Source organism: Serpula lacrymans, assembly GCF_000218685.1.
Source record: "Serpula lacrymans var. lacrymans S7.9 unplaced genomic scaffold SERLAscaffold_9, whole genome shotgun sequence".
NCBI classification, from domain to species: Eukaryota; Fungi; Basidiomycota; class Agaricomycetes; order Boletales; family Serpulaceae; genus Serpula; species Serpula lacrymans.
Genome location: NW_006763298.1, coordinates 253,116 through 280,156, shown reverse-complemented (window position 1 = coordinate 280,156; position 27,041 = coordinate 253,116). Strand labels below are relative to the sequence as shown.

The 27,041-nt window shown below is 46.3% G+C and overlaps 11 protein-coding genes across 11 annotated transcripts; 7 read left to right on the top strand and 4 right to left on the bottom strand.

Annotated features, from left to right (window-relative positions):
• Window positions 1-1,474: 1,474 nt before the first annotated feature.
• Window positions 1,475-3,697, top strand: SERLADRAFT_471195 (uncharacterized protein; the record flags this gene model as incomplete). Its single annotated transcript, XM_007319960.1, has 11 exons — window positions 1,475-1,821; window positions 1,885-2,027; window positions 2,086-2,211; window positions 2,276-2,324; window positions 2,383-2,494; window positions 2,545-2,624; window positions 2,680-2,695; window positions 2,748-2,809; window positions 2,873-2,976; window positions 3,036-3,400; window positions 3,456-3,697. The coding sequence occupies 10 exons, from the start codon at window positions 1,752-1,754 to the stop codon at window positions 3,378-3,380; spliced, it is 1,107 nt and encodes a 368-aa protein (XP_007320022.1).
• Window positions 3,698-3,745: 48 nt separating this feature from the next.
• On the top strand, window positions 3,746-4,285 carry SERLADRAFT_471192 (uncharacterized protein; the record flags this gene model as incomplete). The annotated part of the gene is made up of 2 exons (XM_007319959.1): window positions 3,746-4,122; window positions 4,180-4,285. 2 exons carry the CDS (start codon window positions 4,028-4,030, stop codon window positions 4,283-4,285), a joined length of 201 nt encoding a protein of 66 aa, XP_007320021.1.
• A 184-nt stretch (window positions 4,286-4,469) lies between these two features.
• SERLADRAFT_471191 (uncharacterized protein) lies at window positions 4,470-5,504 on the top strand (the record flags this gene model as incomplete). Its single annotated transcript, XM_007319958.1, has 4 exons — window positions 4,470-4,615; window positions 4,663-4,924; window positions 4,978-5,103; window positions 5,161-5,504. 3 exons carry the CDS (start codon window positions 4,665-4,667, stop codon window positions 5,351-5,353), a joined length of 579 nt encoding a protein of 192 aa, XP_007320020.1.
• Window positions 5,505-6,723: 1,219 nt separating this feature from the next.
• Window positions 6,724-7,970, top strand: SERLADRAFT_471189 (uncharacterized protein; the record flags this gene model as incomplete). The annotated part of the gene is made up of 5 exons (XM_007319957.1): window positions 6,724-6,830; window positions 6,883-7,531; window positions 7,610-7,715; window positions 7,770-7,880; window positions 7,937-7,970. The coding sequence occupies 4 exons, from the start codon at window positions 6,899-6,901 to the stop codon at window positions 7,951-7,953; spliced, it is 867 nt and encodes a 288-aa protein (XP_007320019.1).
• Window positions 7,971-8,095: 125 nt separating this feature from the next.
• Window positions 8,096-9,003, top strand: SERLADRAFT_362241 (uncharacterized protein; the record flags this gene model as incomplete). Its single annotated transcript, XM_007319956.1, has 7 exons — window positions 8,096-8,210; window positions 8,273-8,298; window positions 8,362-8,401; window positions 8,458-8,516; window positions 8,581-8,690; window positions 8,754-8,777; window positions 8,854-9,003. The coding sequence occupies 7 exons, from the start codon at window positions 8,188-8,190 to the stop codon at window positions 9,001-9,003; spliced, it is 432 nt and encodes a 143-aa protein (XP_007320018.1).
• A 267-nt stretch (window positions 9,004-9,270) lies between these two features.
• On the bottom strand, window positions 9,271-13,618 carry SERLADRAFT_371071 (uncharacterized protein; the record flags this gene model as incomplete). The annotated part of the gene is made up of 20 exons (XM_007319955.1): window positions 9,271-9,460; window positions 9,521-9,698; window positions 9,762-9,892; window positions 9,948-10,006; window positions 10,067-10,283; window positions 10,352-10,392; window positions 10,448-10,522; window positions 10,583-10,727; window positions 10,781-10,888; window positions 10,940-10,961; window positions 11,015-11,065; window positions 11,130-11,341; window positions 11,371-11,513; window positions 11,569-11,719; window positions 11,772-12,799; window positions 12,850-12,896; window positions 12,957-13,074; window positions 13,127-13,229; window positions 13,280-13,449; window positions 13,496-13,618. 20 exons carry the CDS (start codon window positions 13,616-13,618, stop codon window positions 9,271-9,273), a joined length of 3,312 nt encoding a protein of 1,103 aa, XP_007320017.1.
• A 509-nt stretch (window positions 13,619-14,127) lies between these two features.
• Window positions 14,128-14,518, top strand: SERLADRAFT_471182 (uncharacterized protein; the record flags this gene model as incomplete). Its single annotated transcript, XM_007319954.1, has 1 exon — window positions 14,128-14,518. A coding segment is annotated over one exon (387 nt), but the record flags the coding sequence as incomplete, so codon positions are not given.
• Window positions 14,519-16,077: 1,559 nt separating this feature from the next.
• On the bottom strand, window positions 16,078-17,070 carry SERLADRAFT_350171 (uncharacterized protein; the record flags this gene model as incomplete). The annotated part of the gene is made up of 1 exon (XM_007319953.1): window positions 16,078-17,070. One exon carries the CDS (start codon window positions 17,068-17,070, stop codon window positions 16,078-16,080), a length of 993 nt encoding a protein of 330 aa, XP_007320015.1.
• Window positions 17,071-20,266: 3,196 nt separating this feature from the next.
• SERLADRAFT_371069 (uncharacterized protein) lies at window positions 20,267-21,907 on the top strand (the record flags this gene model as incomplete). Its single annotated transcript, XM_007319952.1, has 10 exons — window positions 20,267-20,336; window positions 20,399-20,541; window positions 20,594-20,719; window positions 20,784-20,832; window positions 20,894-21,005; window positions 21,055-21,134; window positions 21,195-21,198; window positions 21,273-21,334; window positions 21,403-21,506; window positions 21,563-21,907. 10 exons carry the CDS (start codon window positions 20,267-20,269, stop codon window positions 21,905-21,907), a joined length of 1,095 nt encoding a protein of 364 aa, XP_007320014.1.
• Window positions 21,908-21,995: 88 nt separating this feature from the next.
• On the bottom strand, window positions 21,996-23,927 carry SERLADRAFT_356808 (uncharacterized protein; the record flags this gene model as incomplete). The annotated part of the gene is made up of 4 exons (XM_007319951.1): window positions 21,996-22,425; window positions 22,482-22,699; window positions 22,764-23,675; window positions 23,730-23,927. The coding sequence occupies 3 exons, from the start codon at window positions 23,439-23,441 to the stop codon at window positions 22,254-22,256; spliced, it is 1,068 nt and encodes a 355-aa protein (XP_007320013.1).
• Window positions 23,928-24,881: 954 nt separating this feature from the next.
• On the bottom strand, window positions 24,882-25,754 carry SERLADRAFT_471177 (uncharacterized protein; the record flags this gene model as incomplete). The annotated part of the gene is made up of 5 exons (XM_007319950.1): window positions 24,882-25,036; window positions 25,106-25,246; window positions 25,308-25,386; window positions 25,444-25,535; window positions 25,585-25,754. The coding sequence occupies 4 exons, from the start codon at window positions 25,693-25,695 to the stop codon at window positions 25,166-25,168; spliced, it is 363 nt and encodes a 120-aa protein (XP_007320012.1).
• Between the last annotated feature and the right edge of the window lie 1,287 nt (window positions 25,755-27,041).

Sequence of the window (27,041 nt, the reverse complement as noted above, 5' to 3'; positions counted from 1 at the left end):
CGGCCTGGTCAGAGGAAAGAGAAATTGAAGTTTTTTTGTATTTAATTCTAATCAACAGCGGTTCCACACCGACTGCTGAGCTAAGTTCTCCCCTTAACGCTGGGGGCCGCGTATCAACAGTTTTGGTTCTTCTCCCAAAGCACTACAAGGCCGTTGCGAAGAGTGCACCTATCTGCTATGCGGGATATTCCTAACCAACAATCAATCTCCTTCACCCTGGAGTCCGGGTGCCCAGTGGGACTTTTTGCACAAATGTGCGAGAGAGTAGAAAGAGCGAGTCCTAATGTAACAACCAAGAGTTAGTTACTCCGGCGCACACAGAAACACACTATAAAGAAGATGATGAGGGAGTGGTTACCCTTTAAGATGCAGTGAGTTAGTTGGTATACAATAGGAGGACTCGCTGAGGAGTCTCCTGGATCTATTCGGGTATATATACTACTACAGGGTTATTTGTACATGTGTACTATACAGTTGATAGAGACGGTGGCTGATGATGTCATGGGGCCTAGCCCGCATGGCCGGCTCCACTGTGTAAGAGAGTTGTGTCTAAAATAAGAAGAAAGGCAACGCGGCGTGAGAAAGGGAAATGCCGCGTGGCACCATGTGTGAAGGCTAAAGTATAAGGTTAAAGCAGAGAATAAAATAAAAGGGAAGGTCCAAAAATTGTGTTATCGTAACACAGGTGGGAAGATATACTAATAATAGGTATTGTTACACATGTTAAGGAACCATATCCTCATGATGAGGTAAAATCCTAACTAAAGTGTTTACTAATATATCCAGGCACTGATGCGGTGTGGGGCTGGTTGGCAAGATCCCTGCTACCAGTCCTTACCCATTGTGCTGGCTGGCTGGGAGTGCTACCCAGTCTCTGATCTGCAATATGAAATGGTATCAATGGTTGAGAAAACCTGTTAAGGCTATGAGAAGTAAAATGGCAAAGGACACCTCTAGCCCTAAAGCTAAAGGTGTAATAGGGAAAGTGTCTGAAAACCAAGACATGGAATGAAAGGGTAGAGAAAAGTGAATGGTCCTTACAGGCTCATAACCTAATAATTCCTGGACCCGTAGGTTCCAGGTTTCCAAAGCACAAATGTCCGCTGCGTTTTCCAAGGACCTTTTAGTCATTACTCATTTACGTTTACGCTTCCTTTCCTTTCTCGCACTTTCGGCTCATTCCGTCCATTGTCACGTGGCTACCTTGGTGCTACTCACTCTTGCATCCATTGTACGTTGTTGCTCTGTGATCGCTGTAAAGGCCGCACAAAATGTTAACTGTAATGGCCTGCTGTGTGATCTGGACACAGCCGGGGCCAGGTCTGCCCCAGAGGGCAATGGTTATACTGCAATGTGCTACATAGTAATTGCTTGAAACAGTTCTAAAAGGCACGTGACCGTCGGGTCCAGGTCTGCCCCGGGGGGCGATGGTTATCATCATGTACAGTGAGCAACTAAAAATTCCGGGATGTTTACTGATTTCATTATCGAAATGGTAACCTGCATCGTTGGGTCCAGGAATGAGGCCGCTTATCTTCGCTATCTTGGTCCAGCATGTTAATACTGTCAAGCAAACAAAACCATTCTCGAATTCCATATGTAAATAGTGCCTTTCCAAAATCATCAGGACCAGCCGGCCTACCGATAAAAGCCTGCCTGGCTTCGATTGCAAGGCATAACGAAGTTTTCCCATCCCCTCATATACGCGAAGCCAACCACAGCAATAGTTCGATATAACGATATAACGTGCAATGCCTGTACCAAGCACATCACTCCCTGAGTGTGCACGCTATATCCCTCCACCTGCCACTCAAGAGAATTGTACGTCTTTGCCTTCATTCAAAGGATACTTTGTCGATGACCTCTAGGACGTATTTTTCCCAGTGGACTTTGCGGAACTTGTTATCATTGATTTAGCCAAGGCTCAGACTCCAGAAGGTCGTGCAGAACTTTATCCTGAAGTGCGCGATGCCTTACGCTCGAATGGATTCGTGTACGCTATCAACCATGGATACACGCAAGCTCAGGTAACTACTCACCATCTTTCCAGCTTTCTCCCTTCAACTGCGTGTGCTATTTATATAGCGTGACCGAATATTTGATATAGCCGATGTGCCTTTCACAGTTGTGCCCCCAGATGAGATGAAGATGTACACGGCGGATATTGCAAAGGTGGGACACTATCAAGGTTACAAGGCTCGTCGGTTTTGGGTAATGCTATCATATCATGTTGCCTGAATTTTGAAAGGCTTAAACGAAAGACTTACCATGACAGCGTGTTGATACTGAGAATCAAGTTCTCGACCAGATCGAACACTATGGAAGTAAGTCTCTGGCATATCTACTTGTGAGCTGTAAGTGTTAACGTGGTCCCTTTGGCAGTCAATAGAAACGTACACAACCGTCCTCATCCACGAGCCCTACGCCCCTTTATGCCTGAAATCGATGCCTTTGCTAGACACAACCATACCAATGTTCTTCAACCAATCCTAAAGTGAGTCACGGATAACTATTCAAAAAGTGCCTATTCACGCCTCATGACAGGCTGTTGGCGCTCAGCCTTGAGCTCCCAGAAGATGCTCTGGTGGATAAACACAGGTTTGATGTAGCTGGGGAGACAGCAGGTCAGTGCTTGTCGAGTTATATGCGGACAGCGATATAACCATTCACCGTGAGCAGTACGTTTCATGAAATAGTGAGTTTACCCCTATATGTTGTAATCACGGATTCCATTGACACATCACTAGCTACAAACGGTCTGAGGAAGAAGAGAAGCTGTCGAGTAATGTGTGGTTGAAGGGACACACCGGTTAGTATCATCCTATAGTTACACTGGGGGGGGGAGTCTCATTGATAATCTTACTAAATGTAGACATCGGTAGCATCACCATCTTGTGGAGTCAGCCTGTGGGTGGTCTACAGATCCTGTCAAAGGATGGAAAGTGGAAGTGGGTAAGGCACATAGACAACGCACTGGTAAGGCATCTCCGTCTAAATTGGTTTTCTTCATCATTCCAAATGACACGATGCTCAAGGTGATCAATACTGGCGACGCTATGGAGTTTTTTTCCGGTGGATATTACAAACCTACCATCCATCGTGTGGTACAACCTCCTGGAGATCAGCTCGCTTACGATCGTCTTGGAGTATTCTACTTTTCGATGCCCGATGATGATGTTAGGCTCATTCCTCTCGTTGAGAGCCCTGTATTACAGCGTGTAGGTGTGGAGCGTCGATGTGCAGACGAAGATGCGCCTTTCTACGAACAATGGAGGAAGGATAGGACTACTTCCTACGGACGTACAGAACTGAGGAAAGGCACAGAGAAAGGTGTAGAAGAGCAGATTGTTCGTGGTATCGTCGTCAAGAATTACAACTAATATTCTCGCTTTTACGCTGGGTTCGTCAATTATTGCGTGCAAGTGTTTGCTTTATTAAAGTTTCGTGAATGCTAGGTCGTGCGATGTATGGTGAACCACTTTTATTCGAGTTCGACAATATTCTCTTTCAAACGAATCACATCTGGGATACCTACAAGCTGGTCAGGTTTGGGGAGGACAGAATGTAGAAACATACGGCTTATGAACCACGCAAAGGAAGCCCCATAAATAATTTAATACGTTTTCCAAGGTTTACCGGTTACCTGTCTCCTTCACCCAAATGCATTCCAAACTGCGGAGAGATCCTCTCCAGACCTCATCTCAGACCTAACTCACAGACTGTCGTGTCGGCCTGTCGTGTCGGCCTGTACCTTGCATTAGCAAATGGGATGCGAGGGAAGTGGGTATGTGAAGATATCGATAGGGTCCCATCTTGGGGAAAATCCATCCAGCCAAAAATATAGCCTTCTTCAGTCCGTGTATGTGAACTTATCTTCAGACACTACGAGGCATGTGTGATCGGAAGGGCGGGGTGGCAATAAGTAAGTCCGAGGCATGAGAACGAGTCTTCCGGGTACTTGTCGAGTTCGGAGCCATGGAGGAAAGGAACGTCGTTCCCTGGAACTTTTTATTTGAAGGGTGCACGCATGCCCGGGACAATGGGATGGCCGGAAAACATACCATGTACCGTCCAAGTATTACCCGGGTGTTGTGATTTGACCGAATTGCAAACCTTCCTGCTGTCCAAGTTTAGGTTATTTTCAGTCTTTTAATGGTGTACTGTAGCCTGGGAGCTCAGGCTGAAATACCTTGAAACGTTGAAGACTGGTACCTTTTGTTCGAGGAGACTGGTTGCTAGAGCTGGCGGTACTGTACCAAATAAGCGAGAACTTGAAATGAATTGACTGGTGAGCAGAAGTTGTAGTGTCATCGATGTGTCTTTGTTCATAACGGCCTCAACTGAATGCAAGGCCTAATGCTCCCCAATAAATGCTCACTGTCATTACCGGGGGGATGCAACCATGCACGTGGGCTAGGATCGGAGGTTGGACCTAACACAGTATCCAATGTCAACGACAAAGTCTAATCTGATATAATCGTAAATTCCAGGCCTCACCAATTTATTGTGTGAATACACTCAGAGCCTACTGCATTCGTATCATATGCACCATACAGCTGGCTAGGAATATCCATGTGCGGTCCTAAAAGGGCTAGGTGGCTTATTTAGAACGCCCGTGAGTTTGTAAATCGCCTGCTCTATTACACAGCTGAACTTGAACAGCGATGGCTTCAGCTTCTGAGTCCTACAGTTTTCCGCCAGCGTCCTTTCGTCCTCTTCTTGCTGAAATTGCGACATTACTGACATCGGGTTCGAGTCCAGCCACTCTCGCTGTCGCCGAAACAACCTCAGGAGGCCTTATCTCGGCCTCCCTGCTTTCAGTCCCGGGGGCTAGTAAGTGGTATATCGGTGGGGCAACCTTGTACACCACAAAATCGAGGTCAGCTTGGTGTGGATGGAGTGAACAAAATATCAAAGATTACAGGTGAAGCAACTTTTGTCCCCATTCTAAAGCTCTGCTTCTCATATAGTATATAGGGGTGCAACACCGGAAGTTGTGACAGGCTTGGCTACCCATGTGTGCAATACGCTCGAAGCCGCTTACTGTATCGGCGAGTCAGGAGCAACAGGGCCTACTGTTCCTGGTAAACCATTCCTTCACGTGTGAGTGTAGTCATATAACTCTTTTGCGAGCTCATATTCCAATCCCACCTTGCTTAGAGCAGGGAGGACGTACATTGCATTCGTTTCACGTGCAGGCGGGGTCGCAGTACGTATGGTGGACACTGGGCTTGCTGACAGAGAAAAGAACATGATTGCATTTACCGAGGCTGCTTTGCAGCTCATACGTGACGTTTTATCTGGTGAAGCGCAGCTGGAGTACGTTGAAAAAGAGGACGAAACAAAGCTCTGAGGTCATGTAAATTAACGTTGGACTATAACTTTTCTTTGCGGTCGCATCAATTTGGAACTTTGCAAGTTCACGATATAAAACGCACCAATTCATCCTTGTTATGGAAGTTAGTATATGCTGGTTTATGAATATCAGTGTTTATCGAAGAAAATCATAGAGCAAAGCCTTGAGGAAAGAAAGTTTTTTTTTTGTATATTGCGTTTGGATCGATGCCAAATGGATCCTCTCTACTGGCCGATGTAATGGCAAACCGCGACGGGGTTCCGATACATGGCGTCAACTGATAACAAATCCAATAGACAGAGGTCCCATCTGGTCTCAATTGTAGCCACAATCACGCATGTTATATTTGGTCGCAGTGTGTGAATTAAGTGCGTGGACGTTAAGAAAACACGCACAAATCTAAGGTTCAGACATGATTCATGTTGCAAAGCTTGATCACTCAGCGTTTTTACGACGGGGTATTGATTAAACGGCGAAAACACGGTAATAGTAGGTTTGTTTTTGCAGTACTACATAACGCGGATAGTATTTTTATCTCAGGACGAGAAGCTGGAACAGCCGACTACAGCGCATCATGTTGGTGATCGTGGGCGAAGTCATCGTCTTCTGGCTTTCGAAGCTCGTAAAAGTGTATCATGGGACCATAAGGAGTGGTGTGAAAACAGGTTCGTTCCAATGCGTAAGGCCTTAGCAGCTTTCAGAGGATAAGGCCACAGTCTGAAGTAAGGTGTCGCAAGACGTAATCCAACTTGAAAGGGCCCTTTATCTAGCCGTTTTTGGGTTATTGCGTATTTGTCTCTTGTCTGGGCGTATGACTGACGTATGGCATCAAAATCTCGCGGAAGATCATAACGGTTACTAAACCAATCACCAATTCCATGCGCAGGGGAAAAGCGGAATAGGGTCAGAGAAAGCCATAGATCCAAAGAAGCAGTAGGGTGACTCACAAGGATAGGCTTGAGCGAGAAGTGGGATGACGATGTCCCCGTCGTGTTCCGAAAGCCAGACTATAGCGCGTGACGGTGAGTCCCCTATTCACTCATGACCAAATTACCATCAGATTATTTTTGTCTCGTGCATGTCCACCGATCCAGGATGAAGGTCCTGCATAATTTGAGAGAATGGAGTCCTCGATTCAGCAGCGATCTTGATATCGAAATAAATAAAGTTCAATCCAAGTCATGTCGTATGTAATGATGCAGACAAACTGAGGCGGGGATATTCATACCTGAACTAAAAATGAATCCAAGCGTTGCTGCATGGAGAGAAGTGGAAGACACGGAGTGAACCAAAGTGTAAGAAAAGACCAAACAAGACACATAGATAGACGTCACGTGATCTCAGACGCGATTCAAATAATGGCAGTGGAGTGTTTTGAAGCGCAGCCGCCAGCTCACGACACTTGAGGTTCACTCGAGACGGACGTCTATCATCTTTGACGGCAAAGGCTTGGCCGGAAAACTTGTAATTCGAAGTATAACTTCCTTCCCTTTATCTTCCACTTTTCGCTGACAATTTTTTGTCAGACCTACCCACCCCATCATGTCTGTTCCATTGAGCAACGATTCAGCCTCAGAAGGCAACATGGAAGCTCTCTTGCAATCGTTTGCTATGATAATCTTCTCTGAAATAGGCGACAAAACTTTCCTCATCGCTGCTATCCTTGCCATGCGCCATCCTCGCCTCCTTGTATTTGCTGGTGCATTTGGTTCTCTTCTCCTAATGTCCATGTTGTCCGCCGCTATGGGTCATCTCCTTCCAACTCTTATTCCAAAACGGTGGACGCAAGTTGCAGCTGGAATATTGTTCTTAGTCTTTGGTTCAAAAATGATGATGGAGGGTAGGTATATGAAAGGTGGAAATGGGAAAATACAAGAGGAGATGAGAGAGGCACAGGAGGAGATAGAAGGTGACGACGCAGGAAATGATAGAACAGGCTTCGTCAATCAAGACGGGGATGTGATTCCCTTGGAGAGGGTGGAGGAAGGTATACGTTCACCCAGTGCTACTCGTCATTCCAGAAACAAAGGGGGGGCCGTTGGTATAGCCGAAGGGGCACGAAATTTTTGCAGCCTGTTTCTGGGTCCAGTTTTTGTTCAAGCCTTCATTCTTACGTTTCTCGGCGAATGGGGTGATCGCAGTCAAATTGCCACGATTGCTCTCGGTGCCGCTCATGTGAGTGATTGATGTTCGCAATCTGCGAAAACTGGGGCACTGAAACTTGTCCGACAATTTGTCATACGTCATATCAAGAATGTGTATCTAGTGACGTTAGGAACAGTTTTGGGACATACATGCTGTACTGCCCTTGCAGTGATAGGAGGCCGTTATGTATCCACGAAGATATCTGTTAAGCATGGTCAGTCCTTCTACTATTTCTTAGTTCGCTCTTAGGCTTAATATTCCACCCCAGTCACACTCGGAGGAGCTAGTCTTTTCTTACTTTTTGGTATTGTTTACCTGTATGAATCTTTGGCAATGTCAGCAGAAGAACTCCCGATATCTATCAGCCCGGAAGATGCCGGTATGGGACTATAATGTTCGCATATGAACGGATGATAATGATCTATGTACGTCTAGAGTTGATTACTTTATAGAGCGGACAAGTAGACGGACCTCTACTTATAATTTATCATGTTTTGGACTGTCAAAATATAAATTGAAACCAGGTTATAATCTCACAGATAGTGGACGAACTAATCCTATTTGTGATCATGATCACGGGACTCATCTCCATATGCCATATCGATATCATTCATCTTCGAGCGCCACGCCCAAATCATATAATTGGTAGAACAATTCAACGATCTGGTTTATTCATTTTAAGTCTCATGTCAGCACAATACGACGACAAGTTCGTACGACTGTGTCACAACTAAAGTTGACCAAAACTAACTGAAACGAATGACTGTCTAGGTGTCTTTTCTGCGGTATTACTAAAGGCAAGAACGGAACGGGATATCAGCACGAAAACCATTTACGCTGATCAGCGACTTGACAAGCAGGCGTAATCCCAGGCTTCAAGGTTTACGAGACAGATCATAGGTAAAAATGCGGTATAAGGCGTTTAAGAAACACCGATAACCTATCTTCCCCGTCAGTCTTGCCTTCCTGGACATCAATCCGGTATCCGATGGCCATACGTTGGTGATCCCCAAATGTAAGTAACGAATTCAACTTCGTACCCTACTCTTCATCAACATCAACCCGTGATAACCCATCAGCTCACGCCAAGACGCTTGGAGACCTTTCGGACGACTACCTCCGTGACATTGGCCCAGTCATCAAGAAGGTGGCTCTCATGACAGGCGCCGAGCAGTACAATATTTTGCAGGTACGTCTGCCGTGCTGTTCTTTTCCTGCCAAGGACATCTCAGACGACATACTACCGGTTCAGAACAATGGTAAACTAGCATTTCAGGTGAGCACGCCGTAACCGAATCCGAGGATTTAGGCAGAATTTGTTTGCTGATACAAGAGACGTAACTTCTCTGGAGCAGCACGTTGACCACGTCCATTTTCATGTGGTACCCAAAACAAGCGAAACAGATGGACTAATTATATCATTGGAAAACAACTGGCCCCAAAAGCAAGTCTCAAAAGAGGACTTGGCGGCTATACTAGAGAAAATGAAGAGCAGAGTTTGAAAGCCTTGACGCACATTCACATTTGCTGGTGGCTTGAATTCCCTGATGGCAATGCCCAGAACGTAGAATACGACATAGTACAAGCAAACGAGTAGATGGTACTGATACGTAAACGAGACGATTGACGTATCGTGGCAAATGCCAAAGCGTATATATTTAATCTAACTGTACAGGAGAAAGGTACTGGATATAACGCGATAGGCTCTAAAAAGGGTGTGCAGTTGCAACGTTTTCCAAGATCAATATTACATACATTCTCTACACATCTTACACATCTTGCATTGGTCGCATGGAGATCGTCGGCGAAGACATCTCTACTCCCGCGGGCTTTCGGTGATGCCCAAGCCCAACACCGTGAATGTGATATTGCTCCCCGACCAATTCCTTAACGGCGACCATAAGGTGGTCTAGGCGTGTCACGATGCCGAACACTGTGGATACACCGACGCAAAATATCCTAGAAGAATCTCGGAGTAAGAGCGTATCACAAAGACATCTTATGCAAATGACAACGTACAGATATTGTTCATTTTCCAGTGTCTCAAGGGTCAGCGTCCTTGGAAGTCCGTAGTCATCCTCCGACTCCTGATGGATAACATTTAGTCCATGGTGGCGGAGCATAAAGCGATCTAACAATGGACACGGCGTGATTTGCGGCAAAGGACTGCCTGTACGAAGAGAAAAAGATATCAAACCTATCGAAGTAGACATGACTATGTCAAAAAAATTCTCCTTGAACAGTCTCAGCCGTTACTCACTGATGACAGCAAGTACATCACCCTGAAAATCGGAATCTAACAAACGTGTCCGGCGCAAAAATGCATGGGACCATGCAGGCTCCAAGTGCTCGACAACGGACATCAAGTGGGAAAGAAGATATGCCACTTCACTGCACAAAAATGTGAGTAACTCTCGAACATCAAATTTTTAAAAAAAAGCCATACAGCTGTATCTCCACGATCTTCTGGTATCGCTCCGCCGGCCATTGTCCTCGGAGTGAAAACTAGATAGATACAGTCGCTTGTCAACAAGAATAACAGATCGTCGGGTCATCAATACCAACTTCATAAACGACATTCGTTCGCAAAACTATAGATCGACTGAGCTTGCTACGAATAGCCACTAGGCTCTGGACGATTTGTTGGACATCTTCTTGCCTGGGGATGTTTGCGAACGAGACTATTGAACAATAAATAGAACCGATCTCCGCTGATGTTGTTGCCAACGTCCTTCGCTGATAAGATCGAATTGTTGTGTTGGGTGGGAAAAATGAGAAAATACTACCAGGTAACTCATTCAATTACTGATGTCTCGAGTGAGATGTGGGTAGGAAGGCCAGCGAGCTTACCAAGCAGCGGTCACACCGATAGTAACGAGGAGGAAACGCCTCTGCAAAATCATGTATTTAACGGGAACCTCGAATACATCGTTGACAAGGACTCACCCATGACACATCGAAACCCCATCCAGGAGAAGAAGGGATATACAAGTGCGTATCTTGATAAGAATATCCTACAACCTGCAGTACCAGTACCGTCAATCAACAAAATCCACCCAATTTGTGAGGTATATAACGAACCAATGCCGTCGTTACAAAGAATATCATGTTGACCATAGGTGGGCCTGGCCAGTAGAGCCGAGCAAAGAAGAAGAATGGAAAACAGACGGCAAAGACGGCCAGCAGCCCGTATGGATTACCGTGACCAGAACCTGCGGAGACATACCTATCGATAATGATCATGAATAGCCAAAAGAAGGGCGGCGGAGAGCAACAAACCACATCACCATGCCCACGATTCCACCACAAAATGTGCTACCTATGCGAGCTACTAGGCCGAAGGTTGTATCTCCTCGAAAGCGCGCAAGCGTGAGCTGACCCATGAAACTGTGTATCTGTCAGGAAGGCTATATCATGTCTTTTACCAATAGCACTTACACAGCCCAAACAAACTTATTTTCTATATTACAGGAAGATGAGTAAAACACAACAAAAGCATAGCACAAAGCTCACTATATGCATATGATGCGGTGGACTTGAAGAACGAAGGCAAGCTCAAGAGGACTAAAGTGCAAAACAAAGCGCAATGTAAGCATATATGAATGTCTGTATAAGAAAAATCCTCAACCTGTCAAAGCTCCTGCCTTGACTGCGAATAATACGTTACCACCGCCCATATTGGTGAAGACACGGTATATTATGTTCATGATCATTTCGAGCGCATTGCGTGGGGGCAACGCATCTGGATCACGACGAGCTGCTTTTCCAAGGTCAGACATCCAACTAGGTTCCATCCCCGGAATGATTTCTATTCGGTACAGAGTATATACGTTAGCAACACTGGAACGAAAGGGATGAAGGGTGTACACATGCCAGGATTTTCGTCATCATCTTTTCCTAAATTCTCAGTAGCATCCCAATTGCTCCAGGAAAGAAGTTTTTTCAGGGGCATGGATGGTACCCAAAGCCTATTGCGCTTTCTATGTTGCTCGAGCTTGATGATCTCATCGAACTATGACAAGAAAGAGGGTGTGAATATTGATAAGAAGGATGATCACGTTATTTACCAATGCAACCAAAAGTATCGAAAACTGCATGAGATGATACTGGTAGACATAACAATGAAAAAGATATCTGTGAGGTGGAACTTCGTTGTCAATTGATGCGCCATCATAGTCTGCGCTCAGGGCAGGTCGATATGGATCAAGGACAATGTTTCTGGCAATAAGCAGTGTAAGCATACTAACGCATATGTAATATCATGATAAACCTTTTATCCTTCCTAAAATCATCAAGAACGCGGGAAAGCTCATCTCGTATCCTTTCGTAATTCTGAACACCCCCCTTTCGTATGCGTTCTTTCTCGCTTCTGCTAACCCAGAAATCGAAACGATGGTCTCGAACATGGTCCAACCATGACTGCACACCCTCTAGCCCGCTCCCACAGACCTCCAGAAGTTGGGCGCAGCTCGCATTCAGCAGCCCAGTCGCCTGATCAGTGAAACGATTAGACTCGGGGTGTGAAAGGTGGGAGACTTCAAGATTGAGGTATCTCTGCGACTCAAAGACACCAACCGCAAATTCAGACCTCGGCGTCCGCGATAACGCCAGGTGGAGAAGAGAACTATGTAGCATATTGTGGTGGTGAGACTGGGAGCGGTGGTGTGGGTGGCGATGGTGTATGTGAAAGGGCGAGCTTGAGTGGGCGTGATGGTGATGTCGCGACCGAGCTGCAGTGCTTTTATGTCGTCCCGTGAGATGAGATGCGTGATCAGGAGTATGTTGTAGATTATCATGATGGCTTGCATGGGAGTGTCGATCAGGTGAGTGTGGCCTTGATGGCATCGGTGTCACGCCAATGGGAGTAGCCGGTTTTGACGGAACAGGGGTAACAGGAAACTTCTCTCGTGTTGGGTCTATGAGACTATAATACATACCCATTCCATTTGCTCGTACAGCGATCCTTCGTATCAACTGATGAACCGTAGTGTAGTCCGTAGGTGCGAAGCGGCCGAATATGATATCCATCTTTAAAAGGCGCGCTGCTGCTGCAAGTGGTGCGAGAGCACCCTCCGCAGCGTCGATTGCTGTCACCAGTTCAGAAGGCGAGAAGTCGGCGGAGGTGACACACGCTTGAAGATAATCACGATGTAATCGTATCGTGGTATGGAGAGGTGCCAGAACACCTTGTAGGCGAGCAGTGAACAACGCGGATATTGAAGAAGGAAATACAAGTATAGATAGGACTAATGCTATCGCCGAGTGAAAGGCAAGCGGAAGAATAATGACTTCTCCGATCTTCAAACAAAAGTCAGCTTGGCACTAGGCATTGAAATATATATACTTGCAGTATAGTAGGGGTAAGGGAAGAGAGACCCTGTGGTAAGTGAGATATCTGGGAAACGTTGAGTGATGTTTTAGCGAAAGATGTATACAACGTGCATTAATAGCTCACCGATACATATGCTTCCAAAGATGGCACCAAAAAGAAACGGCCCGGGACCTTGTCGAGCTTTCACAAAAAGGAGAACCGCGATGCCAACGAAGATGAAAACTCCGTGTATAACTGTGGGCTATACAGTGATATGTTTACAAGGTCCCGAAACAAAAATAGGGAGAACTCACCGCAGCTTCAACATACTGACCAGTGATGATACTAGGCAGACTAGCGGTAGGCAGTATCTCCGATCGAACCAGGCTTCCGAGCTTCAACGCTAGACAACTCCAGCTGAAAGGGAAAGTAAGAAACATTCAGCTACCCAAAGAAAACGTGCTCACGCCCAGCCAGCTGCAACGAATGCCAAGATGAATAACTCTCGTTCGAGGACAGCGATAAAGGGGTCATTGGGAGGCGAGAGAAACGAAGCTTTAAGGAAAATCAAGTCAGTGTCGTCGTTGAGGATTAATAAATAGCCCATTGACATACCTATGATGATGAGAAAGCTTGCCTATGGGATATAAGCATATCAAGGGTTGAAATAGGAGACGATGCACCTGTCCCATTATATTCTCTGTCTTAGGAATAGCAAACAAAAGAGCAGATACCCATGCGGCGAGTGCACTGCGAATTACTGGCTTCCACCTTGACCACGTCGAATTCTTGGGGATCCACTGCATGGTAGCTGGTAGTTTCAGGTTGAATCGAGAGGGCTTATCGCTGCTCCTGCCTGGTGAACTAGACAATCCGCTATGAGAACGCTTCTCTTCCTCGCTAGAGCCGCCCAATGTCCCTCCATCTGGCAACTGAATGCGAGGGCGAGCGATCCGACCATGCTCCCTGCCTGCCCTATCGACCCCGTTGCGGCCAAAATCTTCGCTATGGTCTTCGCTAAGATCAGTCTTTGTGCGAACATGAGCCTTGGACGTGTCGTCGTCGTTAAATGCAGCCATTTCTGACTCTGACGGAGGTGCTAACATGGTGGTGATAACAAAAGCACCTTCGCATTTAAGAATGAAACCAGATGCTCCATCGCCGGATCCGTTCAGCCGACAGAATCCAGATTGACGTCGAAAGTTGGTCGAAAAGGAAGGATTGTCGCGGAGACCGAAAGTGTCAGCTAGATCTGTTCGGATCGGATCGGACCTGGGTTAGTGTTCTTCAGACTCCAAGAAACAGCCGACCACTTGGACATGGCAACTGCAAAGCCAGAGGCAAAGAAAAGGCCCATACATAACCCAACATCCGAGAAAACGCGCCAGGTCTCTCAAAAATCGTCAAAGTCTACACGCATACGGCCATCCGCATATTACACCGCAAAACCCAGTTCCCCATCTCACAAGACGGCGAAGCCTTATCTCTCGTCTTCGCAGCTTCTCGATCTCTGGACGATATGGAGATACGATCAACGCCTACCATCAAAAACGTCTCGGAATGCTTGGGCGCTCAGTCGAGGTGCAGACCCTGAAAAAGTGGATACGTGGTTCTATCGCAGGAAAACAGCCGCAAGGAAAGCCGGTAATCCGTTATCAGACGAAACGTACGAACTACCGCTAGATGCACCACAAGAAAAAGAAAAAACAGCCAAGGAAGAACACCTCTCCACAGTTACTCACGTTTTCTCTGTCCCCTCTTCTGACACCGTCTTGCCGTCTTCTAGCCCCAAATTTCATTCGTCGGCTGTAATGGGTCCATCCTCTCCTACAAATGCATCGGATTATGTCTCCTCTTCTCATTCACTGTCTAGTTCAAGCAATAACCGCTTTAGAGCGCATTCGCTTGGCGCATATAGCCGCGACTCGATCGAGCCCTCCACACCTTCCACAGTCACGCAAAGAAACAGCACGAGGTCACCTTCTTGTGAACAATACAAATACCGAACGAGCCTTACTTCCGTCGATTCCGGTGTTTTGTCATCGCCTATTGTCCCTGCTCTTACTATATCCTCTCAGTGGACGTGTAACGAATCGAATCAAGCTGGAGAAGCACCTGAATCTCTACCTAAAGATATTCCGCGTCTGTTTTGCAACCAGGGCGACGATGCTGTTTCTGACTTTACCTGCTACCTGTGTACCTCTATTTCAGGTGATATTTCGCACCCCATGAAGATCTTGTTTCAAGTCTTTCTATCGTTCTGCTCATGGTGCTTGATATTTTTCAGATTCTGGCGCAGATCCATCATCGCCGTCAAGTTCTGCATTTTCATCCATAAACAATATCAATCCGTCTTCCGATAAAATGGTTCCCACTTACATTTCTCCCACTTATGTACCACTTCAAAGTAATCCAGACTCGCTAATGGAACTCTCTGCAATCCCATTTCTCTTCCGTTCCCCTGATTTGATATCTTCTCTTACTTCCGATGAGCAAGTTGGGCATTCTCCCGTCCTCCCTCCTCTCAACTGGCACGATCTTGAAGAATACCTCGAGACCGTCTTTCGCGAAAGTCATTTGCATCTCCCTCGATCAGACAAGATAAATCTCCGCCTACTGGACGTCACCGAATTATCTCAGGAGGATCTGCCATGCTCAGGGCTCGATGCACTGGACCAAGAGGATGAGGAGTAGGATCTTACACTTAAGGGACTCTAGAATGTTTTCTTACAATTGGTTTCCCTCAAATGTGCAATTTCTTTAGCGTACATGTAATGCATATGCAAGCAATGGGTGTAACTGGAATGAACTGCCAGAGAGTCGACCGCCTGCAAACCTTAGGGGCGACGGGCCGGTGATCCGTTTACAATCGAGCGTCGGGAGTCTATCGCCGACCAATCGGTTCTTCCAGCTTTTTGTCTTTCTTTCTTTCGAACGCACTATATTCTCAATGTCGACGACGAAGCACTTGCATACACTTTGGATTCTGGATCGAAGATACCGTACTCACCAATAGCCAATCGCCAGCACCGCATCTCTATGGCGAACAAGATTTAAAAAACGAGCTCATTAAATTGAACAGAGATGTACATTCGACAGCTCGTACTGGTACTGGATCACGAAGGTCACGGTGACACATAAACTTCAAAACGCAAAAAATGGAGTGCAATTCATTTCATTGACAGCAAGTACAGCCAAAGTTTTTCAAGCCCAGAATTCTATGTGGTACACAGGAAGAAGATCGCGACGTTGGAAAACCGGTAACCTATGCCTCGACTACAACGACTATCTTCCCATTCGCCTCTCCCGATTCCATCACGTTCTGTGCCTCCCTGATTTCACTAAACTGAAAAACCCTCGTTGGCTTTACGTCGAACTTGCCCTCTGCGGCATCCCTTATGATCTGTGCCAATGGCACATCCGACAGAGGGAACTGCGGTGTTCCAAACATGAAACTCCCAAAGAGACTAAAGTGCACACCACTCGCCATCTGCGTCAACGGGTCAAAGTCTTTCACCGGCGCGAGTCCACCCAACCATCCAGCATGGCATACGCGGCCTCCGCGTCGGGGAATATCGATCGAGTCGAGTAGAACGACGTTGCCGACGAGGTTAAGGACTGCATCAAATTCTTTCTTCTCTGGAAGTCTAGCAGCCAGACCAGCTCCTTCAAGCTCAGCACGTTCTGCCCCCAAATCCAACAAGCCTTGGAAACGGTCCTCGTTCCTCGTTGTCGCAACAACCTTGGCACCCACTGCGACTGCCAGCTTCACCGCTGCCTGGCCCAGCGAACTCGTTGCCCCTCGAATCAACACCTTCTCGCCCTTCTTTACCTCCAGATTACGGAAAAGACACGTCCACGCGGTAGCAAATGTCTCTGGGATCGCGGCTAACGTTTCCCAGCTAAATGGCAGGCCGCTCTTGTCTGTAGTGAGTGGGACGACATTATGTAATGGGGCAACCGTGTACTGGGCATAGCTTCCATTCCTTGTCCTGCCCAGTCCACCCATGAGAGCTGCAACATTCGTCCCGATGGGGTACTCGCCGCCTGGTGCAGCTGCGACCGTGCCGACACACTCAATGCCAGAGACAGGTGCGGCCTCTGCCCACTCTCCTTTGCGCATATGTACTTCTGCGTGATTAATCCCAAAGGCGCGGATACGAATGAGAACTTCGCCGTGCTTCGGGATCGGGACAGGGAGTTGCTTGTAGACGAGGGCATCAAGGCCCCCAAAGTGGTCAAGGACGATGGCATCCATCATTGGAGTAGAAGTAGACATCGCGATGGAACTGGATTTTTCTAATGCAAAGATGTAAGAGTTGACAGGTTGATTTGCGCTGTATTGGGCAATTCTTTAGATTCAAGGTCGATTCAAGCACTTCGAGTTTGCTATGGTAAGGAAGACAATTTTACTTGGATCTCGAGACGCCGTTTATATGTATATGCCATCTTTCCAGTTCTCTTCTCTTGACCAGAAGACTGTTTCAGTCGCTTGTGACTTGACTCATTCTGCTTCATCAGGCTCGGCGTTGTGAACGCTAGTATCTAGGATTGCTGATAAAGACTGTCATCTGTCTATAGAGTTGGTGACCTAAGAGTTGACATTCACCCTAGCTTGCTTAGTAAGTTAGTAAGAGTTATAACCATGTCGGTCATCGTCTAATCGTGACCGATGTCATACCCGCAGCTGGCTAGTCACAACTTAACAGAACTGAATGTCGAACCTTCATGTGAGCAATTTTGATTTCTCAGAGGATGTCAGATGTTACCTTTCTAGTGGCAGGGCCACTTCGGGGATCATTACTGTTCCATATCATGTACGTATAATCTGCAGGATTATGGTCACATTCAAGTTGACACCTATTTTGACGTCGTCATTAGATTATTGTCGATTTTCCTTGTGCACCTATGTCTAAGTCTCTGCGTGGTTCAATGTTCCCATGTCCGATTATCGCCTTTCTGGAGCGTTTGTAGGCTTTCATCAGGTCTTGGATCTCGAATGAATCATCAATTCCCAGCGGTTCAAGCTCGAGTGGAGAGGATATCTCGCATTCAAGCTACTGTTCCCACCACTTGCATATATCAGGACGTGGCAAGGGTTACGATCCGTAAACCTAAACTGTGGCTATTCCGTTATGAGTGCTCACCAGCAAAAATATGTTTTGTATGAGACTCACTTCCAACAGTTGTTTAGCTGCGAGACTTCGAACTTTAAGGAATAATAGACTGGTCTTGGCTTCTTACAATGTATCTAAACTTTGATTCTCGGTTCGAAGGTGAGAGTGCTATTCTAGGACGTTATCTACCTTTTTCAGTCTTCAAACCATATCACTCTATTCTCGAAGCCACAGACGTCCTCTTTAAGAGACGTTGTTTGGCTTTATGAAGGGTTGAGTTAATTCTATCGCTCTTCCCCTAGGACAATTTGATTCAGTCAGAAATGCCTGTCCCTAGTGTGCTTCTTCCGGAATGCCCAAGATACTTCCCTCCTCCTCCAACTACAGAAAACTGTACGTCGTGTCTTTATCTCTACGCTCTTTGTCGATGACCTCGCGCTCGGTCTTGTCCAGTGGACTTTGCGGATCTTCCTACCATAGACCTCGCCAGGGCACAGACTCCTGAAGGACGTGCTGAGTTATATCCCCAGGTTCGCGATGCACTCCATACCCATGGCTTCATGTATGCCATCAACCACGGGTACACGCAAGCCCAGGTATGTAGATAAGGACGTACTGGATGCGATACTCCACTAACTCTGCAAAGCGTGACCGCCTCTTTGATATAGCAGACGTGCCATTCACTGGGGTGCCTCCAGAAGAGATGAAGACGTACAGAGCAAGTATTGATAAAATAGGGGAGTACCAGGGGTTCAAAGCCCGTGGGCACTGGGTGAGTTTATCGTCTTATCGCGCCAACTCGTCATGAATCGCTGATGGGGGTATTTCCATTAATGGTTGCAGTATCTTGATAGCGAGAATAAAGTTCTCGACCAGGCTGAGCAATATGGGAGTAAGCTCGCAATTTGTATGGCTGATATGGGTCTTTTTTGTAACAGCGTTTTTTCTTCACTGGCAGTCAATAGGAACGTTTATCTGCGTCCTCATCCTCAGGCATTGCGTCCTTTTCTCCCAGAGCTTGACGCATTCGCTCGGCATAATCATATAAACGTCGTTTATCCCATTTTACAGTAAGCTGCGGAGTACTATCAAGCACACATCCCATAAATTTTTATATTACAGGCTTTTGGCTCTCTGTCTTGAGCTGCCAGAAGACACTCTGATAAAGAAGCACACATTTGATGCAAATGGGGCTTCAGCTAGTAAATGTCTTCTCGTAATCATCGTCCTAGCACAATGCTGACCGTCATCGTTAACACAGTGCGGTTCATCAAATAGTTAGACTCTTGCTTTTTACTGGTCAATGTCAACCAACTAACGTATCGGCAGTTATCCACGCTCAGAGGAAGAAGAAAAACTAACTAACCACGTGTGGCATAAAGGACATACGGGTCGGTAACATCTTCCGCTCAGTAAACTGACAGTGAATTTACCTGTCAGCACACTACGCGTCGTTTAGATTTTGGAAGCGTCACCATATTATGGAGTCAATCAGTCGGAGGTCTACAAATTCTCTCCAAAGATAAAACATGGAAGTGGGTGCGGCATATAGATAATGCGCTAGTAAGGATTCTATGTGTATCACTTGTTGCCTATCGTTTTTTGTTTTGTTTTCATTTCCAGGTAGTCAACACGGGCGATACAATGGAATTTTTGTCAGGTGGATTCTTCAAACCTACTATTCATCGTGTTGTACAGCCCCCGAAAGACCAGCATACCTACAAACGCCTTGGAGCCTTCTATTTCACTATACCAAGCGATGATGTCAAGCTGGTCCCCTGCGTAGAAAGTCCAGTGTTACAGCGAGTAGGAATAGAGCGCAAATGCGCGGACGAGGATGCACCTCTCGCTGGGAATTGGCTGAAAGAAAGAAGTGTTGCATTTGGCCGTACGGAACTTATGAAAGGAAAAGAGGAAGGGGTGGAGGAGGAGCTGATTAGCGGTATTGTTGTAAAGCATTACAACTGAAGCTGCAGCGATGCAAAGAATGTAATGACCTTGGTTCTGACAAGAAATTTCTCAGCAGAACTATTCCATGTGGGCCTAATGCGCCTTATCTTGGAGAAGATAAGATCAACGACTCGCTTGTTTGGCCTTCATGTGACTCCTGTGATACTTTCAATGCCCCATGACTCCGTGCTCTCCGGCTCAGTACCTGCTTCGAGAACCATGGCGGAAAGAAAAAGATGCTATTCTGGAGAGTTACTTACCTCTTTCAGTTTTCAGGTGAACTGTAAGTCCCAATATTTCCACTTCAAAAGGTCTGATTGTATGAAGAGCCGAGTGCTTTTGTTGTCCGCTAAACGCTTCCTCTAGGACAAGTCGACTCAACTGGTAATGCCTGCTCCCTGTGTGGCCTCTCCAAAATGTCCGAGATACATCCCTGCACCTCCAACTGAAGAGAAATGTAAGTTGCACCTTTATTGAGATTATCCATCGCGATTTACCTTGATATATAATATTCGTTAGTGGACTTTGCCGATCTTGCGATCATTGACCTCGCCAAGGCACAGACTCCCAAAGGACGTGCAGAGATATATCCGCAAGTTCGCGATGCCCTACGGACTAATGGTTTTATGTACGTTGTCAACCATGGATACACACAAGCTCAGGTATGCAGGATGAAGACTTGTGGGATGCAACGCAATGCTAATCCTGTAAAAGCGCGATCGTTTCTTCGACATAGCAGACGTACCATTCTCTGTGGTACCTCCAGAGGAGATGAAAACATATAGAGCAACCATTGAGAAAGTGGGGGAATACCAAGGGTTCAAGCCCCGTAGATATTGGGTGAGGCCTTCACTTCGCTATCCAATTCTTGTGTGTATCATTGATAGGGTTCAATGATTGCCAGCACGTCGATACCGAAAATAAAGTCCTTGACCAGATTGAGCAATACGGAAGTGGGTTCATGGTTTATCTTGTTAATCAACACTTTTATAAGGTCACAGCGTTTGATGATAGTCAACAGAAATGTGTATTTGCGTCCTCATCCCCAAGCACTACGCCCTTTCCTCCCAGAACTCGATGCATTTGCAAGGCACAATCATATCAACATTCTTCATCCTATCCTAAGGTGAGTAACGAGTAACTTCCACACATACCTGCTAATATGGCGATTGTAGGCTTCTAGCTCTGAGTCTCGAGCTTCCAGAGGACACGCTAGTGAAGAAACACACATTTGATGCGAACGGAGTAACAGCCAGTATGTGTCTCCTCCCACCGTGGGTTTGAAACGAGGTTGAATACTATCTGTTGACGCTAGTGCGGTTCATCAAATAGTGAGATCCTCACTTTGTAACTGTGCACTTGTACCTTAGAGGGTTGACATAAATACCTACAGCTATCCACGATCTGAAGAAGAAGAGAGGCTAGCTAACAATGTATGGTTCAAGGGACATACTGGTCAGTGAATCACATTTTAGTGGGTACATCATAGTCCACGCACTACCAACCTATCCAACTGCATTTAGATTACGGGAGTGTCACAATTTTATGGAGCCAGCCGGTTAGTGGTCTGCAGATCCTCTCAAAGGATGGAAAATGGAAGTGGGTACAGCATATGGACAATGCCCTGGTAAGGACGTGACATGCTCTTTGCCCTGAATCCATGCTAAAGTCATTGACTTACAGGTAATCAACACGGGCGATACAATGGAGTTCTTATCGGGTGGATTCTATAAACCCACTATCCATCGTGTTGTGCAGCCTCCCAAAGATCAACGCAGTTATAGCCGTCTTGGAGTCTTCTATTTCTCTCTTCCGAATGATGACGTCAGGTTGCTTCCGTGTACTGATAGCCCGGTGTTGCAGCGAATAGGTATAGAACGAAAGTGTGCAGACGAAGATGCACCCCTTGCTGGGAATTGGATGAAAGAAAGGAGTGTAGCGTATGGTAGGAAAGAGCTCAAGAAAGGAAAAGAGGAAGGAGTAGAAGAAGAGTTAATCAATGGAATTGTTGTAAAGCATTACAACTGAAATTGTAGGTATTACAAACTCAGTGTGCGGCGCTTTGCTGTTAGGACACAAATAAGAACTTGGTAACACTCGATGAAAATGGCATGCAGGGAAGGTAAGTAAGGGCGATGAAATTGCAGCAGATTACAATTTTTCAGTGTCTAATATCGACTATCATATATACATTAGGTCTGCAATTGGAGACTAGTATACTAATATGATGCAAGAAACATTATTCCAAGTGTTGTAAATATGATAAATAAGTCTGGAATGATTAAAGTATTGAAAACTAGATGAGTCCTTTGGATGTGTTTATGCACAGCTTTGCTGTAGTCCAAGTCCAGTTCATGAATTTGAATGATGCCGTTCACCAGTGCCCCCGTTTTGATCCAACAAAACCAAGTTCGAGTGAGTCCTCAACTCCTTCGGGCTTGGATTTACCACAAAGTCCTACGAAACCGACTCGATCGTAGACGCGCTGTGCGCTATTGGCGTGACCCACATACAACACAACGCTCTCTTTCCCACAATCGAAAAGTCTGATCAAGGATTCGGATAAGGATCCTATTATTACCACGAAAGAATGAACACGTACCTGCGCGTCACATAACGGACAAGATGTTCCGCGAATCCCCGTCTCCGCCACTTAGGGGTGGTGTATACCTTGGTGATTGCAGAGACATCGACGGAGCTACGAGTAACAGCACAGATGGCAGCTATGTCATTTGATGCCTCGTATACCCAGATCTGTCCTTTTGATATCATCTCGCACGCTTCTACTTTGGCCCGATCGATGGTCAGAGGGAAGTATATCTAAATGAGGAGTCAAAGTCAGATCGATTCATCCAGATTGCTGATCAAAGTAGACTAGACTTACTGAGTCATCGGCGAATTCCTTGCAGAGCTGAGCAACGGAGTCAACGTCCGCGAGCGTTGCTCGACGGAGAACATGCCCTTTCGAGAGTTGATATGCAGACTCTTGGAATGTATCGGGAGTGCAAAACGTGAAATAAGCAGCGTAGAAAGGTTCTGGCTCTACGACAAAGCCTGTGATATCTGACCAGTGTTTTGCAAAGGTCTTGACTAATGAAGTCAAACCAAAGACCGAAAAGACACGTTCGGGGTGAACGCGGGTTAGAAGATGATGGATGAGAGCCGTTATGCGGGGAACAAGCCAAGTAGCAGACTTTGAAGAGGAAGTGTAAGGTGTCCATAAGAAGACTGGGTAGTCGCCGAGAGTATTGGTAGTGCAAGACAAAATGAGGTCTAGCGTAGGAGCGGACCCGGTAGCGGATGTAGACCAGACAGTGAGCCAGAATGAGTCATCGTAGTTTTGTGAAGTAGATGGCGAATTGGGGTAGACTTCAGAGTCAGTGATGAACTGGCATCCAGTCAAAGCAGCCTCAGTGCTGATTCTCTTCAAAGCATGTGCGAGAATGATATTGGAAGAACGCTCGTGGCGGCGAAGAGTGGGGTATGCGACTGATAAGAAGTCACCGGCAGAATTGTGCTGGACAACTCGAATGGACTGAGAGTTGAAGTTGAGACCAGGCATTGGAGATAACTAAGCAAGTAGATGAGAGGATATAGATTGAATGAGGACATCCATGGCTCCTCGTGTTAGCATTATATATACCAAGACTGAGCAGTATTGAGATGGACGGGAAGAAAGTCGGTTGCCATGCTGTAGAGGATGTGACTCGAGTTGCTGCAAGCGCAGCTCTCAGGAGATGCGTTTCCGCATCGTCAAAGTATACAGCAAACGGAGCAAGCCTGAACGGACACCGATCTGTGACTGGAGGCTAAGCGATAGACACAATGGAAAGATTCCTCGATCACTTACACTGCAGTACAGATAACCATTTGTCAGCGTGAGTCAATTGCAACGTCGTCGGGTACCATTTTGCCATCGCAGATGCTCGCTGACAAGGATGTGCGAAAGTGAAACGAAGACTCGGAGGATGAACTCCTCCTGCGCCTAAGCGAATGTTCAGACGCTCGTCATACAGGTATTCCCAGCACATCCGAGTCAGACCGCATCGACAGCAAGTAGAGCATTAAACGCGCCTTTTCTTTCTTCCGCTGGCTGTCCACTGCAATGCACCACTTGTGTCATGAATATGAAACGCCTTAAAGCGACCAGATCTGATATTTCTGCGTTTGATACTCAAGTTTGGTCCTGAAAATCTCTACGCGCGACCGCTTTCTCACTTTGCCAGTGGTCCGGATCCTAAACTTGTCCTAAACAACACCGCATTTCCCTAGGTTCCTTCAGCCGACCTAATGGCATTTCCTTATGTTCAATTCCTTAGAGTGTCCATTACCGTAACTTATTGGCAAATTGCATTCTTCAATTTACAGATTCTACAAAGTATGCTATGCCAGCTGTGGTACTCTTCCATATCTGTCATCGTGACGCAGCGCTGATGAAAACACTGTTTAAACGCCTCGGATCCGGAGACTGTCTAATTTGGACTGATGGGAGTCACTGGACACCATGACTGACCTGATTGCCAGTGGTTGATGTCAGCTGATACTGTTCTCGATGACTGCTCAGCTATTGTTCAGCTTCAAACTTCATATCAGTCGATGTTGCAACAGCCCTGGCGAACTGACTCAGTGACTGAGATCATTGCCAGCAACTGGTTAGTCTGAGCAATCCGCTTTGATCACTCATCGGTACATGTAGCTATACCCACTGGCATATAACCAATGAATACCTATCAGGCGTTCAAGAACGTTCAAGTCTAGTAAAAAATCACGCAGTACCTCTTGTCAGCTCGGTACCGAGGGTATGACTATGATAGGATAGGTGACGAGTCAGTTCCTTATACCTGCTGTTCACCAATCGATAGCAATCAATTCACTCGCAGCTCGGGCACTGCATCGAGTCAGTTCAAATTTCCATCATCGCACAGTTACATTTTGACTGCGTTCGCTGCCAGCATTGATGTCAGTTTACCCACCTCTACACATTCATTCAGTGCGCTATCTAGTACTGATATGCAATTGGTTGCAATGATGACGTGTTTTGACCAAGATACTACTAATGACACATTGACACAACAGGGACGGATCAGGTCCACAAAACTGCTGTGCAAAACTGTCCGCGTCGATGTACCTGGCAATAGCTCATGATAGTCACATATACTGATCAAAAGTTGATTAGTTGATCATATCCATGAATTAGGGAAGTATGAAGTTTAGTGGCTTACGCACTTTCATTTGCTATGATAGCAACAGATCGAAGTCAATGCTAATTTCTGCCAGGATACGTGTCTAGTTCCCTGTAAGATTAAATCCATCCTCCACAAACCCATGTAGGCGATGTATTATGTCCATATCGACAAGCCGTGCATCCTTTTGAAACGAAGATGAGTCAAGACATCGACAAAAAGCAAACGTAAAGAAGAGGACGTACATCTCGTAGTCTGATTATGGTAGGAACAGACTGGATCTTCCAAGGCTCTCCGCGAAATTGATTGGAAGGTGTTTTCCAGCTGCATATTTGCAACTTGAACTTTTCGACGATCAGTACCGTCGCAGTAACTACTTACTCTGCCTTTTGACCAACGTATACGATTAGTGCAGAAGGGCCATCATTGTTTCCGAAAACACTCTGTACAGTGTCATCAACAGCAACGCAGTCCTGCACAGATATTATATCAACGGTTTCGTTCTGATCCATCAGAACGTACTGGGCACCATAGTTTTCCATCTGTTAGAGATGAATAGATAACTAAGTAGTCTCCTGGCACCGATTTCAATGAATTGGGGTCAGAAGGGAAGTCGACGAAACGCAGGGGCATTGTTTGGTGGGGTACGGTGAAAACCAATTTATTCGTAAAGTCCAGTTACAAGATGGTTCAGAGATGCTGTGAGCGATTATTCGCCCACTGTGGCAAGTCACGTGCTAATCACGCATAAGCGCGTCTCGTGGTAAAGTGCGGTCAGAGTCCCTTCCGCGTTTTCCTTTTACTCCCATCTGCAGCCTGCAGAGTCATCTTTACTCCCTTGTCACTGGTTATACTAATATGCCAGTGTTCGATAACATCAAATATCACCTCCCTTTGTCTCTTCCATCTGACCGTCGCAATGAATTATCTAGTGTTCTCGATATCAATGGCGCGAGGCTTGTCTCCTTAGACCGCGCAACTCATGTCATAACAAATTCGAGCCAATTTGAGGGCTGGCAAGATATCGCAGATGGCGTTTTTGTTATCTCAGTGCGTATGGACCCTCTCTTATACCTACATATCTCATTCACGTTATGCAGGACAAATGGGTTGACCGATCCATCATTATGGGTAAATCTCAGCCGTTCGTGTTTCTATTCGCCTCTACAAACATATGCAAGGATCTCACAGTTAATTGGTACAGAGAGCAATACTATTCCGCTGATCCCGCCATGATATTTTCTGGAATAGTGGCTTGTGCTACCGATGTTCGTAGCTGCTTCTAATATTCAAACGGATTTCACTTACCTTACCCTTATGGCATAGCTTCCAGCCACAGACCTCGAGGTTCTTTCCGCAGGTATAACCGCGCTAGGCGGCCAATGGCGGGGTGGCCTCACGCGGGATGTGACTCACCTTTTTGCCCTCTCTCCGGAAAGCGACAAGTACAATACTGCTATGCATTTCAAGGACCAGACAAAGATGATAGTCCTTTTACCCCATTGGTTCGATGATGCTGTCAGACTAGGTTTCGGTACTTTGCCAACAGCAGAATACGAGTGGCCCGACCCAAGAATTCTGAAACCGTCGTCTGAACTTGTACTGAGCGATTCCGACGCTGCTAAGAAACTGAAAAAGATCAGCTCTGAAAAGAGGTCGTTATACAAATCTGCGTTAATGACACCAGGGAAGGACGCTTCATCAGTATCACCTTCTCGCGACGTATGGCAAAAAAGACGGATTCTGCTGAGCCCGAGTCTAGAGTTATCAGGCGGCAGACGCGAAGCTGTGGAAGCTGGAATTCGACGAGCCAATGGTGTGGTCGTAGAATTTGAGGCGCAGGGTGGTGATGGAGACATAGAAGAAGAATTTCGCAAGGTTGACGAGACGGACATTCTCATCACGAGGTACCGAAGTGGTGTTCCGTACTTCAGGGTGAATCTTTCTTTTCTTCATCATGCAGTGTACTCGGTAACGAG